Genomic DNA, 14,776 nt, shown 5'->3' with positions numbered 1-14,776 from the left:
ATGCCTCCTCCACCTTCTTCCCCTACCGACCCTGCCGCCGCTACCGTGGCTGGTAAGACACTTCCGACGCCTACACCAACGTTCGCTTCAGTCCTCTCAGCCGCGCAACCACTAGGGTTTGCAATTGATGACCTCCCAGCGCCTACAGTTGTGCATGGGGTTGCCACAGTTCAAATTTCGGAAGACTCTTTCCAGCGTGGGTTGGATCGGTGCAAGACAATTCTCGTCGGGAAACTCCTCTCGCCACCAAATGGTGTGATGCCGAAGGCACCTGAGTTAGCGAAGAGGTTGCGTTTGTTCTGGCATAACGTTCCAAATTGGAAGGTTGCCCCACTGGGCAAGGGTTTCTTCTTGCTACAATTTCAAACCCTTGATGATATGCAGCGCATTTGGTCATCGGGCTCTGTTAATTTAAATCCGGGAATCTTGAGGTTAATCAAATGGTCGCCGTCGTTCTCTCCGGCAACATACAGGAACACATTTGCGCAGATTTGGGTGCGTTTTTGGCACTTAGGGTTTGCCTACTGGGATCAACAGACACTTTTTGAAATCGCGCGGGGTGTTGGTACTCCAATCAAACTGGATGAGCGGACTGCCAGCAGGTCTTTGGGTCTCTATGCAAGAGTGTTGGTTGACGTTGATCTTTCAAAACCTCTTTGTGAGCAAGTTAGGGTTGTGCGCGCACATGGAGAGTCGGTGATTGCCTCAGTTGACTATGAGTCGGTCCCAGTTCTCTGTCAAGCCTGTGGCATTGTTGGTCACTCTATCAACAAGTGCAGGAACAAGAAGGAGCCACCGAGCTGTGATCAAGGCGGTGAAGCTTCTAATCCGCAGCCCAGCAAAGCTCATAGCACAGACAGGCCTGATGGTGATCCTATGGCAGATGTACGTGGCCGTTCCCGTTCGCGGAGGAAACGCTGTACACGCTGACGCTCACGACCGGTTTCTATGCTGCCAAAACATGACCTTGTGGGGGCAGAAAGATCGCACCTTCAGCAAGCACCGCCCTCCTCTGCCGGCCAGCCAACTGGTGTTACACATGAAAATGGAATGGTTTTAATCACCCAAAACCTCCCAGAACAACCAGCCTCGACGGTCTTTCACGTTGATGCGGCATTGCAGACAGTGGAGCCGGTTTTGTCTAACACTGAGGTTGGAGCGGCCTCCTCCTCCACTGTTTCGGTTCCTCCGGGTTTTCATACCATCATTGAACAAATTCCATGCAATGTTCCAGCCCTAGCTCAGAGGACTAACGCGCCATTAAGTGAAGACATTGAGATCACTTCAGCTAGTGCTTTCGATGTCTCTAACCCGGAGGTCGTTTCTGAAAACTTGATCAATGGTACGCTGGAGGAAGGTGAGTTCATTCCTGTTGTGTCCAAAAAATCTATGAAGCTAGCTAAACCGACAGTGAAAGCTAAAGTCAAGACTAAGCAAGGGGCTAATAACCACAGTACAAAGTTGGCACTTGTCCAAAAAGGTGCCAAACATAAACTTTTCTGATGATTGTTCTCTTCTGGAATGCTCGGGGTTTGGCAAGTGTTGACACGCAGCGAGCATTAACCAACATGGTACGTGCACACAAACCTCTTATTGTTTGTATTTCAGAGCCTTTTGTTTTAGTTGATTCTATTCCGGTGGCTTTCTGGAGATCCCTTGGTCTCCGTCTCGTAACTACTAACAACAGGGGAGAATTGGCTCCAAACCTCTGGTTCTTCTGCCATGAAGCTATTGGTATACAGGTCTTGCATGTGACTGCTCAGCAAATCACGGTGTCTTGCTCATTTGAAGGTGTTCATGGCATATATACATGTGTCTACGCTAAAACCACTATGGCTGGGCGCAGACTCCTCTGGTCAGACTTGTGTTATGTCAGAGCAAACTGGGTTCTTGGGCCTTGGCTGGTCTTTGGTGATTTCAATTGTGTTTTTGGTGCTCATGAAAAACGGGGAGGAAACACACCTTCTGTAAGATCCTGCCTAGACTTCCAGCAAATGTGCAACTCTTTTGCTTTGCTTGACATTCCCACTAAGGGATTGGCTTTTACGTGGACGAATCGTCGCACGGAGGTTCGGTTGGATAGAGCCCTTGGTAACTTAGAGTGGATTGATTCTTGGGCGGTTATGGAGTGTTGCACCCTCACTAGAGCCACCTCAGATCATTGCCCTATTCTCTTAAGATGTTCGAAGATCAGGAATGCCACTAAGACTCCGTTCCGTTTCCAAAGTTACTGGCTACAACAGCCACACTTTCTGTCTCTGGTTAGAGATTTTTGGGACACGCTGAATTTTTTTGGGTGTCCTCAGTTTGTACTGGCTTCCAAACTACGGGCATTGAAGGTGATGCTTAAGTCCTGGAGCCGGAACTCTATTGGGGATGTTCATTTAAGGGTTAAAGCTTCTAAACAGACTTTAGATGCGGTTCAGGAGGAGATTTCAAGATTTGGCCCTACAGAGGACAGATTCTCACGGGAAGACCTGGCCCATGCAAGGTTTTTATCTGATCTTTCTTTGCAAGCTACTTTCCTTCTTGATCAATCCCGTATCCGATGGTTAAAAGATGGGGACAGAAATACCTCTTTTCTTCACAATATGGTCAAAATCAGACGCTTAAACAAATCGATCACTTCGCTTTTGGTGAATCAAGAGGTCATCAATGATGCTTCAGCCATTGAAGCGCATGTCGTTCAACACTTTGATTTATCTTTCACAAGGGATACTAACATAGTGAACACAGGCATGGTGGAGCGGCTCATTCCTAATCTTGTGACTGAGGCTGACAATGTAGCTCTGCTTTCTATTCCTACTGGTCAGGAGATCTTTGATACTGTCAGAGGCATGGATGAGTTCAGTGCTCCGGGGCCTGATCGTTTCAATGGTAGTTTTTTCACTTTCTGCTGGCCTGTGGTGGGGCCTGATGTGGTTTCAGTAGTTCAAGCCTTCTTTCAAAATGGTTTCATCATGCCACACTTTAATTCAAATGTTATTATTCTTATTCCCAAGCTGGAGGAGTCCGAAAGCATTTCTGATTTCAGGCCTATTGCCCTAGCCAACTTTGGGTTTAAAATTATCACAAAAATATTGGCTGATCGTTTGGGTTCTGTTGCTGCTCGGATACTCTCTCCAAACCAAAGTGCGTTTATTAAAGGGCGTACTATTGTTGATCCTATCTCCCAAACCTCAGAGTGTATGAATATGCTGGACCGCAGCTGCAAGTATGGTAATGTAGCAATCAAATTGGACATTCGCAAAGCCTTTGATACTCTGGATTGGAGCTTCTTATTGAGAGTTCTAAGGTCTTTTGGTTTCAGCTCTACTTTTGTCGGGTACGTTCAAAATATTCTAAATTTTGCCTTCCTTTCTGTAAGTGTTAATGGCAAGACTTGTGGTTATTTTAACTGTTCACGGGGAGTCCGTCAGGGGGACCCCCTTTCACCACTGCTTTTTTGCCTTGCAGAGGAGGTCCTGAGTAGGGGCATTGACAATTTGGTTGCGCATAATAAAATTAAGCGCATATCAGCCCCTCTGGGAGTTACCCCTCCTTCACATGTTCTTTTTGCAGACGATGTCATGATTTTTCTACAGGGAGGTTCAAGGCATTTAAAAAATTTAATGTCATTCATGGAGGAGTATGCCATGAATTCGGGTCAAGTTGTGAACAAGGCAAAGTCCAGTGTCTATCTGGGTAAATTTGCGATTCCAATACAACGTCGTATCAAAAGAATTCTGGGGGTGAATATTGGCAGTCTTCCATTTACCTACCTGGGGGTACCAATTTTTATTGGCAGGGCCAAATCTGAATATTTCCTCCCCATTGCTGACAAAATCAGATGTAAGTTGAGCTCTTGGAAAGGTAAGCAGCTTTCACAGGCAGGTAGGTTGCAACTGATTTCTTCGGTTATTCAAAGTCACCTCATTTACAGTTTCCAAATTTATGAGTGGCCACGTGAGTTACTGTTGAAGGTGCAGCGTTGGACTCGTAATTTTTTCTGGAATGGGGATCCTTTGAAAGATGGTCATGCTTTGGTGGCCTGGAAAACTTGCTGTAGACTCAAGGAAGAAGGTGGATTGGGATTGAAAAACTTATTTGCACTGAACAAATCCTTGCTTCTGAAGAGGTGTTGGGAGGTAGTTGAGAGAGGGTCACCTTCTGCTTTGTTATTGCATGAAAGATTCCTCACAGATGGGCTTCAATGCATCACTTCCTACAAAAAGTCATCCATTTGGCTCGGTCTCAAGAAATTATGGCCCTCACTAATTGCAAACCTGCAATGGGTAGTTGGGGATGGTACCGTGGTGCGGTTATGGAAGGATAATTGGCTGGGTTATGTGCTTTTAGAGTCTACCAATTGTGACCCTTTGTTTCATCCTTTTCTTAATGACAAAGTGTGTGATTTTATTGAAAATAGTGAGTGGAAAATTCCATGGAGTTTTAAGAGGTCTTTCCCTGAGGTGGCTAACGACATTTCGGTTTTGCCAATCCCATCTGAAGAGTGCATTGATAGACCGGTATGGGCTACTGAAAGTTCAGGTACTCTCACCACCAAGGCAGCTTATGATTTTCTTTCTATGCAGCAGCCTAGGCCAACTTGGGCTAAAACAATTTGGCACCCTGCTATTCAGCCCCGTAAGAGTTTAGTAGCCTGGAAAATTATGCTGGGAAAGATTCCAACTGATGTGCAAATGCAGCGACGAGGCAGGGTCCTTTGCTCTCGGTGCCACTTATGCACGGCGGCGACAGAATCGCTGCATCACCTTTTTGTGAACTGTTCAGCAGCTGCTGGAATATGGGATTGGATCTTCCCACTATTCAGGCTTCACTTCAATCCAGCCTATGAGACCAGGGAGTTTTTTCATGAGAATTTAATTTCTACCTTCTCTGTCTCCACTAAGCTGCTATGGTTTTTATCAGTTTGCAATATTTTTTGGTGTGTCTGGACTGAGAGAAATAGTCTCAAGCATGATGGGGGGGTTTTCGAGCCCAACAGGTTTAAACAAAAGGTGATTCTTTCAATTGGTGAATCTGCTAGATTAATCTTTAGCTCTTCCTCTGTTCCACAATCTGTTCCAATTTTTGGGTTTTTAGGTTTGTCTCAACTGCGGCCTACGGCTCCAAAAATTATCCAGGTAATGTGGTACCCCCCTCCTCCTCTTTGGGTTAAAGTAAATACAGATGGATCATACCATGATCAGCTTCAGGCAGGGTGTGGAGGTGTTTTTAGGGGTCGTGAGGCATCCTTTTTAGGTGCTTTTACTAAAAAGGTAATTGTCCCTTGTGCTCTTGACGCAGAGTTGATTGCTGTAATTGAGGCGATTCGCCTGGCTTGTTTGAAAGGGTGGTTGAATTTGTGGGTGGAGGTGGATTCTTTGATACTGCTCAGTTTTGTTAATGATCCTCTTAAGGTTCCTTGGCGTCTGCGCACACAATGGAGGAACTGTTTGCATTTGTCTAGACAGTTGAATATTCATTTTTCACACATATATAGGGAGGGGAATTCAGTGGCTGATAAGCTTGCTAATTATGGAGCCTTGCATGGAGATTTTGTCTGGTGGGAGGTGGTGCCTCAGTTCCTGCATTCGGCTCTGGGTGGTGATTTCTCTGGTCGCCCATCATATCGATTTGCTTAAACTAGTCGACTTATGGTTTTCTTTCATGAGTTCTCAGCTTGTATTCTTTGTTCTGTTACTGTTCTGTTTGGTTTTTTGGGAATGGTTTTGGCCTAGTCCCCCATTCCCTATCCTTGTTTTTCTTTTTATTTTAATAAACGGAACCGGGCGTGGGGCTGAGCCTCCCAGCTTGGCTGGGTTCCAAACCCTTTAAAAAAAAAAAAAAAAAAAAAGGTCTGAGATTTATAAAATGGCTAATTCAAATAACAATAAAGCTAATTCAGTTGAGTATCACAACTGCACCAAATCATGTAATTAGAAAGCAAAAGCTACTTTGACTATGACAGCACGAACACTACGTTCAGTGTACTCAGCACGAACACCTGAGTCAACAGAATCAGAATCCATGGAGGGGTCCAACAAATGAAAAGATGATCAAAGATCGAGTAGTGAGATTGCTGGGATCTGGGTTACCCATTCGAATTTAGTGACTATGACTTCATTATGAGTGTCACCATGCCACAAAATCCACATTTTGCAAAGATATCATTTATGTACGGTTGAATTGTATTTCCAAGACTTATTTCAGCCTGAAAATTTTATCACCTTGGCCACACAAATTGAGAGAAGAAAATCAATCCTTCAACCCAATATTCATAATACATATTATGTCGTCAGAGTTTCGCGCATTCTCCGCTTTCTTCTGTTCTTTGCTCGGTTTGTTTCTTTTGCTAGTTTGTTTAATACCAAAAAAAAAATAATACATGTCAAGAGTTTATTAGTCAATCTTCATACACTCATAAATTCTCATTATCATCTAATCAATACTGGTTGGTTCAGGAAATGTAATTTGGCTTTGGTTAATATAAACGAACTTAACGAACTTGGATTCATTACCTAGATAGATTTTGTGCTACAACTAAATACACCAACGGATTTTACTACAATAAAGTTATTTGTTTGAAATCCCAAATGCTACACAAATTCAACTGTTATGTCAAGTCTTCCACAGTTTCGCAAAAGGGGCACACCGGCCGGGGGTACAGCCTTCGCAAAGAGAAATGAACTTGAACCATTGTTCCCAGCTAATGCTACAACAAGAGCATACAAAGGGAAACATGTGTCTACCTAAACCAGAGCCTACTATTGTTGTGCTCTATATTCCATCATCTCGGACTTGTATCGCTCCTTGTCCTGCAACCCCTTTTCCTGATAAACCTGCATACCAACAATGGAGGTGGAGTGTTATTTTTTATAAGAAATATCCAGAAATGGGTAAACGAATCATCATATATTATATGAATAGAACACATGATTAACCTTGAAACAAGCAAGCTAAACAATCAAACCTTGATTTGAGCTGATAAAAAACTTAGTTCAAGTTAAATGGTATACCATATATGTATGACAGATTGACAGTTATTATGAGCAAATGTACCCCAACTTTATCATAATGTAAAATTGACACAGTGAGGCACTCAGAAGGGTTGAAAATCAAGACCAAAGAATAGGAAACTTCTCTTGATAACCTCATATCTAAACCATGGTATGTCACAAAATCAAACCGAACCCACATATAGGAAAACAAAAGCTTGAGGATATGTAATTCTAGAAATCAGAATGAGAAACCTTCCTTTAAAATTCAATCATGTCACAAAATCATCCAAAACCCAGATATCAGAAAGCTTAAAAATGCTAAAAGTGAAAAGAGTAGTAATAGGAAACGGATGGGTCACCAACTCACTATACCTGTTTCTCATCCTCTGTAAGGTTGTTCCATAGATACCCAATTTGCTTGCTAATGGCTCTCTCTTGGCCATAATACAAAGGCTTTAAGCTGGCATAGTGCTCAGCGAAGAAGAAATTATAGCCACTCCTGTTGGACTTGGGCCGAGAGGGATCACGTGTTGCCAACCTAGATCTCTTTCGGTTCCGTTGAGTAGGAATCTCAGAAAAATTCTGAGACCCAGCCACAGGATGATGGTACAAGATACCAGTCAGCACTTCAGAACCCAAGTTTACAGTAATAACATATCCCTCCTCACATTTTCTGTCAATGGTTCCCATAATGGAACCGCCCGGTTGCATTGCTATCGGGGTGGCTGTGTCGAAGATAGAAAAACAGATTCATATTGTAAATATTCATGATTAGTTGCTCAGAAAAACTAGATGCTACAAGTAAGATTAAAGGAATTTGGGAGTTATAATGAAGAACTAGAAATCTTAAAGTTGAATTCCTTAAAGCAAGCCATTCATTATTTTACTAGACAGACTGCCTAATGAAAATTCCAGTGTTGTTTACCTTTCTTCATAGCAACTAGCACTATATATTTAAAAAGGGATGTCACACAAACTTGATAACTAATGTCCACTTTCTTTACTCAACAATGCCAACTTCAAGAAGTTACAGAAACAATAATTATACAGCTTTCAGTCCGATTACAAAAAATTGCAGGAAATTTGAAACTTCAGATTTGAAGTAGACACTAGAAACTTCCACAACTATTGCACAAGTTCAAAATCGACACGCTATTACAATTATCACATTGAGAAGGAGGTTGGTTGCACTTACCCTGACCTTGAAACCGGATGGTACCTTGCTCCCGTGCTGACCCATTGTCAAGGTTCCTGCCTTCTGGATCTGAAAAATAAAATAATAAAACCATATAATCATTTTAATCAACAAAAAAGAACCCACTAAATCAACAAGGACCATGTCTTCATTTACCATGCACTGGGATTCTAATAACTTCTTTATGGAAATAATAGACCTGCTCAAAGTCATAGAGCAAAGACAAGTAGTACTTCCGTAAGACAAATGATGCACTGGTAATAGTTGTTGGGAAATTGAAGACCACAATCACTTCTTTCCATTGGCGATCTCTAATCACCTGCAATCAGTTTAATAGAATTTAAAGGAAATAAAAGACAAAAAATCTGTGGAGTGACTCCTAGACAGAACTGAAAAAGGAATATATGAGTACATAGAACATAGGTAAAGTTGGACCCTTTCAGAAGCCTAAACTGCTTTTGTCTTAACTAGACTTAGTATAGGTATAAGTCGGCCAGGCATTCAGTCAACTGTGACCACATCCCCCACTCATAATAGCTTGAATTTCTTAAAACACAGTGAGTATAAATTACTAAGGCTATTAACCACTTTTCAGACAATAGAATTTTAGTTTTAGCTTCAAGAACCTTATATATGAACAACCAGATAGAAAGATAAATACCTTTTCAATGCCACCACGAGATGTGACTTCTACAAAAAGGAGATGCATATCCAGAGCTTTTCCTCCAACAGTAGGAATCCTACAAAAAAGAAGCCGTTAGCATATAAAGGAATGCCAGCAAAGTATATCCTCATGCACTTTCTGTTTTTCTGCACTCCCATGAGGCTATCCTAATTTCATATGAAATGCTTAACCAAAAACACATAACGGAAACAATTTCGACAGTCAGCAGGTTAGGAAAGATTTATGGCAAAAAAAAAAAAAAAAAAATCATAGCACGATAATAAAAGTTAATCATGTGCACCCATTAGTAATACTGCATAGCTGGAAACTTTAAGCTGACTAGTAGATTTCTGAGAAAGTTAAATCACAATTTATTGAAGCCATCCAAGGGAAATAAGAAATTAATAAAAGCACAGGAAGATTCACTCTCTCTTCAATGAATCATCTCTAGTGAATGAAAATTTCAGATCTTGGAAAAGAAATAAAATCTTCCTAACAGAGAGAAGAAAAAAAATCAATATAATTTGGTATGCAGATAAATGGTGGAAATCATGATGTAATAAATGTATAGATTTGTCAATTAATATGGTTAAAAAGCATCATAACATCATTTACCCTAGATAAAGATCCTAAATTAGCTAAAACAATCAAACTATCTGGACAATGCAGCTTCAAAAATTTCAGAACTATGCATGCATATTGTCTAATCAATTCAAATGAAGGAAAGAGCAACATTATGATTGAAAATCATTAATTGAATTACACAATGCAGTTTTGTTGTTGTTGTTATTTGAAACCAGTATCATTGACCCTAGATAAAGATCCTAACTTAGCTAATACAATCAAACTAGCTATGCAATGCAGTTTTCACCGCCAATTAATTCAAATGAAAGAAAGGGCAAAGACAGTTGTAGTTGAAAACCCATTACCTGAAGTATGCAGTGCAGTTTAGTTGATGTTGTTATTAAAACCAACATCACTAGCCATAATAAAGATCCTAACTTTGCGCATGCACTCAAACCAGCTGTGCAATGCAGTTTAAGATTTTCAAAATTCACGCATTCACTGCCAACTTTTCGAATGAAAGAAAGGGCAAACACAGTCGTAGTTGAAAACTCATTAATTGAAGTCTGCAATGCAGTTCATGGTGTTACTGAAACCAGCACAATTAACCCTAGATAAAGATCCTAACTTTGCCAAGACACTCAAACTTGCAGTGCAATGCAGTTTGAAATTGGCGTTCACTGCAAAAAAAGGGCAAACACAGTTGCAATTGAAAACCCGTTAATTGAAGTATGCAATGCAGTTTAGTTGATGTTGTTATTGAAACCAACATAATCAACCCTAAATAAAGATCCTAACTTTGCCAACACACACAACCCAGCTGTGCAATTAATTCAAATCAAGGGAAAACACAGTTGTGAAATTGAAGTATGCAAGATGCCAAAAAAAAAAACAGTTACAATACATCAAGTGGGCATAGAATTTCCCAACTAGGCCAACATCTTAACACCAAACGATCAAAGCAAATCAAACCCATACAAACAAAATGACAAAACAAGACATAATCAAAGCTGTAAGAGCAAACCCAGGAACTTACATGAATTTTTTGGTTCCTAGGGAATCGTGAAACTCCTTGAGCTTTTGCCAGAAAAGGTCCGAGCTTTGAACCACATCCTCAAACTTGGCCGAGGCTGGAGGGTACACCTTGGAAGTAGAGGTGAGGGATGAAGAAGACCCATTAGCGCTGTGAGTGAGCACTTGGTGTTGTGGAGCTGGAACAATAGCCAAAGAAGCCTCCTTTCCTGTAATTGGTGTTGTTGGGACCTCAGACATGTTTAGTCAGAAACAAAGAGGGTAAAGAAAGGTTTGGGACCTTGGGGTAGATTTATTTTCCCCTATTTCTATCCATTAGATCTCAAGTCACAGGTTTTATCGAAATATAAATTATAAATTACCCATAATATCCTTCGTAATAAAGATAAAATTCCCTTTATTATTTAAAAAATAATAATATAAAATCTATACTATTATTAAGAGAATACAGTTTGCTCTTCATAACTGAAATTTTTTACTAATTTACCCTTTATATATTAAAAACTTTGAATGAGAAATAATCAAAAAGGATAATAAAGTCAATTTACAAAATAAAAACAAAATTAAAATAAAAGTAGTGGAAAACTTTCTATGAGAAAACTCCCTACACACTTGAAGAAGAAGAAAAAAATCCTCCCTACACACAATGTGTGTAGGCCCATGCTAGTTATCTATGATCTGTAATTTTTTTCTTGATTCAAATGCTACCGAACACACTAACAAATACACTTACTATAAAACAGGTTTAGCTTGCTTATCCAAGAAAAAACGAGCCTACCAAATTACTAAAATCCAGACTAATCTAATCCTCATAATTTTACTCTTAGAGACCTCAATTGGTGTACAACTAGAAGAACTAAGAATTAAGTAGATCAATGACCAAAGTCCATTTGATAGGCTAAAACAAGGAAAAAACTAAGACTACATCATGAAGAAGCCCACTAAATCCCAGCAGAAAAGGTAAAAGCGCAACTTAACAGGTTCAAACAACCATATGTATTAAATTTAAAAACTAAAACTAAAACAATTTAAATTTAGCCGTCTGATTTACTTTTTTTTTTTGAAAATATCATATTGATATATTAATTCTCAAGCCAGAAAGAGTCATTACATATCCTCTACCATCTATGGGTAGATAAAGAGTTTGTGATAAGAACCACATCGATACATAGATTAGGTCCAATCATTTGATGGTATCCATGCTCACTTATTCAAACGAGTCTATGAACTACGTAACAAAGACATAGTGATAGGCAAAGTAAAATAAAACTAAATAAAGGATTTAAAGAGCTTAAGACTAGGCCTAAACCAGGCTCTTAAGACTAGGCCTAAACCAGGCTCAATCAAAAACAAGAAAAAATTAGAAAAAGTGTCAATATTTTCAAGTTTTGTCAGTTTGTTTACCATTTTTTAAATCATGTTATACCTACGACTAGTTCATGGCATGGAAGAATTTGAATAAATATATGAATTGACGAGACTTTACATGTTTGGATGTGTGTGTCATCTTTTGAATTTCACGTGTCATTTGAAATTCACATGTGCCGTGAACTTAGTATCCATAGGACATGACTTTTAGAATATGTGTAGACTTGTGGAACACTGATATATGGAATGAAAATTTTCCTTTTGAGTTGAATATATAGGTTAATCCCATTATACTATTTTAGCAAGCAGTACAATAACGACTTGCCCAGAGGGTTGTATGTAGAAGCCATTACATAGAGCACACAATCCTAGCACACCCCTCACACGAGTATACTACTTAACATACCTCTAGCACACCCACTTTTTTTGATTAAGCACTAGACAAGAAACTAAGTAAACTCTGAAATCAATAAATTACCATCGAAGCCACTTGTTTCTTGTCGATCCTCCCCACTAGAAAAAATAAAAAAAATAGGCCCATCATCCTTTTGTAAAAAGGATGGAGACCCAAAACTAAAATAATAAAATAAAATTCTGAAAATCCTAAAATCCCAACAAAGCCCAATGAGCCCAATAGGCTCAGCTTTGAGAAACCCTAGCTAGTAGATATCCCAATTTTTCTTTATGAATTTTATTATTTTCTGACTTCAAAATTTGTTACCAAAAAAAAAATTTCTTTGTAATCGTTGAAGTAATTGAGGGTGATATAATTTTAATGAGAAAATAATAACATGCAATCTTGACAAAAAAATCTTGTGTTATAGTCTATGGAGTCTTAAGAATTTTTTTTCTTTTACAAAAACAGAAGGTGAAGTATTTAATTTTACAATTTGACTGTATATCCCTCGATCAATCTCTATGTCTGAGATTGTAGCTTATTCCGGTTTTGCCGTGGAAGAGTTCAACAAAGAAGAGGTGTGTTAGTGTGTATTATTTTAACAATTGGTTTCTTTTTTAATTGGTTTAATCTTTAAGAATGCCCCAATGCAATATGTGAGAGGGGTATCTCCGGCATTTCTTAAATCTGGGGTTGAATGTTTGCTGATCGTGTGGTTAAAACTTACCAACGAGCTCAATTTCTGTGGTCTATGGGAGTTTTCTGATCAACTGTTTTAGTTTGTGCAAGCATAAAGAGCTCCATTCCTTAGTAGACAGTCTACATTTTAGTTGATAGCTATGCAGTATGGGAAATTATACCATTTTGTTGTTACATAATGATCGAGAGCATTATTATGCTTTAGGGTGGCTGCGTTTCTAACTTCTTGAAACCACAACGCTGCCAACGCAGAAGTATTTTGTTCTCACATTGCCTTGGAGCCGTGCTGAGAAAATAAATGATCCATCGAGAGCTTTAACATGTCATGATTTGAATCCTTATCCTTGTCTATCTGATTCCATCTCAAAAACCTGCAGAAGTGAAAAGTGCTTGATGCAACTTTGATTATATGAACGCAGGCATTTCAGCCTGGCTATTATCAGAAAGTGAGTACGAGCGTGCGCAATTACTCTTCGACTTGTTTCAGTTTTCTGTTCCAGATTACATTTTAAGAAGAAAGAATTCAAACAGGAGCACAAGGTAACTAATGTAGCATCAGAATGACTACTCTTGCTTAAATGAGCTGCACTATAAATGATTTCGAGGATTAGTATGGCAATTTCAGTCCTTCAGCATTCTCAATTTACAAATTTGGAAGTTTTATTCTCAAGTAGGCTGGTTTACTTGTTGAGTTGTTGTTTCAACTATGACCATCTAGAGCGCAAAAATGCTATACAAGCTATCTTTGATTGGCCTCTCTAGTCTCTACTACAAACTCAAAAGTGTCAAACTCGCACAAGATATCAAATGATATATTATATTATATAACATATGAAGACACTCTAGGCATTCTGATAACAGCTTAGAAGCACAGTGAGGGAAGACAGATCTATAGACTCCAAAGAGTGAAAATTCAAATTAATGAGCTATCTTAGTTTTGTTGAGTGTGTTGTATTTCTTTTGTTGTTTGTATATATTGGCAGAACTGCAGAAGCACCAATCAGATAAGAACACATGGAATAAACTCTTTAAATTCCAAGAACACAGCATTCAAACAAACTCCACACAATGAGCTAATAAATTTTAAAAAGTAAATAAGCAACACAACACAGAAACTCTCCAACTAGTGATTCATTAATAGGCTATACAAATTACAAGCAAGAGAAAAGAACACCAACATGGTGGATCAAAACGAAATGAAATCACATCAGTCAAAGAACTTGGGATCATAGCCATTGCTGGAGGTTGCCAAGATGTAGTAGGCCACTATGTGACCAATTGAACCCCAAGCCAGAACATCCACAATGTTGAACCCAACTGGGTCATTTGACTTGAGGAGGCTCACATACTCCTTAGCCCTGGTGTCACCAGCCTCAAAATGAGTCACTCCATTCTGCTCAGGCAAGCCTTGTTTGGCAACATTCTCCCTCTGGAAGTTGAAGAACACAAACCTACCCAAGAATAGTGATAGACCTGTGCTGAGGCTTATGACCAAAGGTGTGCTCAGCTCAGCTCTCACAACACCACTTGATCTCTTGGTGGTTGGTGCAGTGAAGCTCAACTTGGTGCTTGGGGCTGCAGACCTGGTGAGGGGTCTGAGGCCTTGGAAGGAGATTTGGGTTGGTGAGAGTTGTGGCCTTGTGATGGAGGGTGAGAGGAACAAGGTGGAGGAGGAAGAAGCTGCCATTGTTGAGGTATGGTTGGTGCAAGTATGGGGCTATGAAAATTATGATGATGATAAAAGTAGGAGTTGGATTGGGAAGAGATGAGATTTGTATAATGGTGCAAACAAGCGAAGATGACTATTTGTGATTGGAGTAGAGGTGGAGCAAAGGATTGTGAGGATGTGAACCAGTGAAGAAAGATTTTGGAGG

At 39.7% G+C, this 14,776-nt stretch overlaps 3 protein-coding genes across 3 annotated transcripts; 1 reads left to right on the top strand and 2 right to left on the bottom strand.

Moving 5' to 3' along the window:
• LOC133730251 (uncharacterized) lies at positions 1-5,627 on the top strand. Its single transcript, XM_062157878.1, has 3 exons — positions 1-885; positions 1,123-1,357; positions 1,609-5,627. Exons 1-3 carry the CDS (start codon positions 1-3, stop codon positions 5,625-5,627), a joined length of 5,139 nt encoding a protein of 1,712 aa, XP_062013862.1.
• An 845-nt stretch (positions 5,628-6,472) lies between these two features.
• LOC133731851 (high mobility group B protein 10-like) lies at positions 6,473-10,739 on the bottom strand. The gene is made up of 6 exons (XM_062159281.1): positions 10,443-10,739; positions 8,840-8,918; positions 8,335-8,497; positions 8,179-8,247; positions 7,356-7,708; positions 6,473-6,824 (listed from the first exon to the last, which is right to left on the bottom strand). The coding sequence occupies exons 1-6, from the start codon at positions 10,676-10,678 to the stop codon at positions 6,750-6,752; spliced, it is 975 nt and encodes a 324-aa protein (XP_062015265.1). The 5' UTR covers positions 10,679-10,739; the 3' UTR covers positions 6,473-6,749.
• A 3,274-nt stretch (positions 10,740-14,013) lies between these two features.
• On the bottom strand, positions 14,014-14,714 carry LOC133728887 (photosystem I reaction center subunit V, chloroplastic). Its single transcript, XM_062156325.1, has one exon. It carries the CDS (start codon positions 14,587-14,589, stop codon positions 14,110-14,112), a length of 480 nt encoding a protein of 159 aa, XP_062012309.1. The 5' UTR covers positions 14,590-14,714; the 3' UTR covers positions 14,014-14,109.
• Between the last annotated feature and the right edge of the window lie 62 nt (positions 14,715-14,776).

This window comes from Rosa rugosa, chromosome 2 (assembly GCF_958449725.1).
Source record: "Rosa rugosa chromosome 2, drRosRugo1.1, whole genome shotgun sequence".
In the NCBI taxonomy this organism is placed as follows: Eukaryota; Viridiplantae; Streptophyta; class Magnoliopsida; order Rosales; family Rosaceae; genus Rosa; species Rosa rugosa.
This window is presented reverse-complemented; position numbering and strand designations above follow the sequence as displayed.

What these genes read in the sequence shown, in the direction of transcription:
- LOC133731851 (XM_062159281.1), bottom strand. Translation starts at nt 10,678, where the DNA reads ATGTCTGAGGTCCCAACAACACCAATTACAGGAAAGGAGGCTTCTTTG. An exon ending in CTAGGAACCAAAAAATTCAT is followed by an intron (nt 8,919 to 10,442) that starts GTAAGTTCCTGG and finishes TCTTTTTTGTAG; the next exon opens with GATTCCTACTGTTGGAGGAA. An exon ending in CTCGTGGTGGCATTGAAAAG is followed by an intron (nt 8,498 to 8,839) that starts GTATTTATCTTT and finishes AACTGATTGCAG; the next exon opens with GTGATTAGAGATCGCCAATG.
- LOC133730251 (XM_062157878.1), top strand. Translation starts at nt 1, where the DNA reads ATGCCTCCTCCACCTTCTTCCCCTACCGACCCTGCCGCCGCTACCGTG. An exon ending in ATGGTGATCCTATGGCAGAT is followed by an intron (nt 886 to 1,122) that starts GTACGTGGCCGT and finishes GCGGCATTGCAG; the next exon opens with ACAGTGGAGCCGGTTTTGTC. An exon ending in CAATGGTACGCTGGAGGAAG is followed by an intron (nt 1,358 to 1,608) that starts GTGAGTTCATTC and finishes TTTGTATTTCAG; the next exon opens with AGCCTTTTGTTTTAGTTGAT.
- LOC133728887 (XM_062156325.1), bottom strand. Translation starts at nt 14,589, where the DNA reads ATGGCAGCTTCTTCCTCCTCCACCTTGTTCCTCTCACCCTCCATCACA.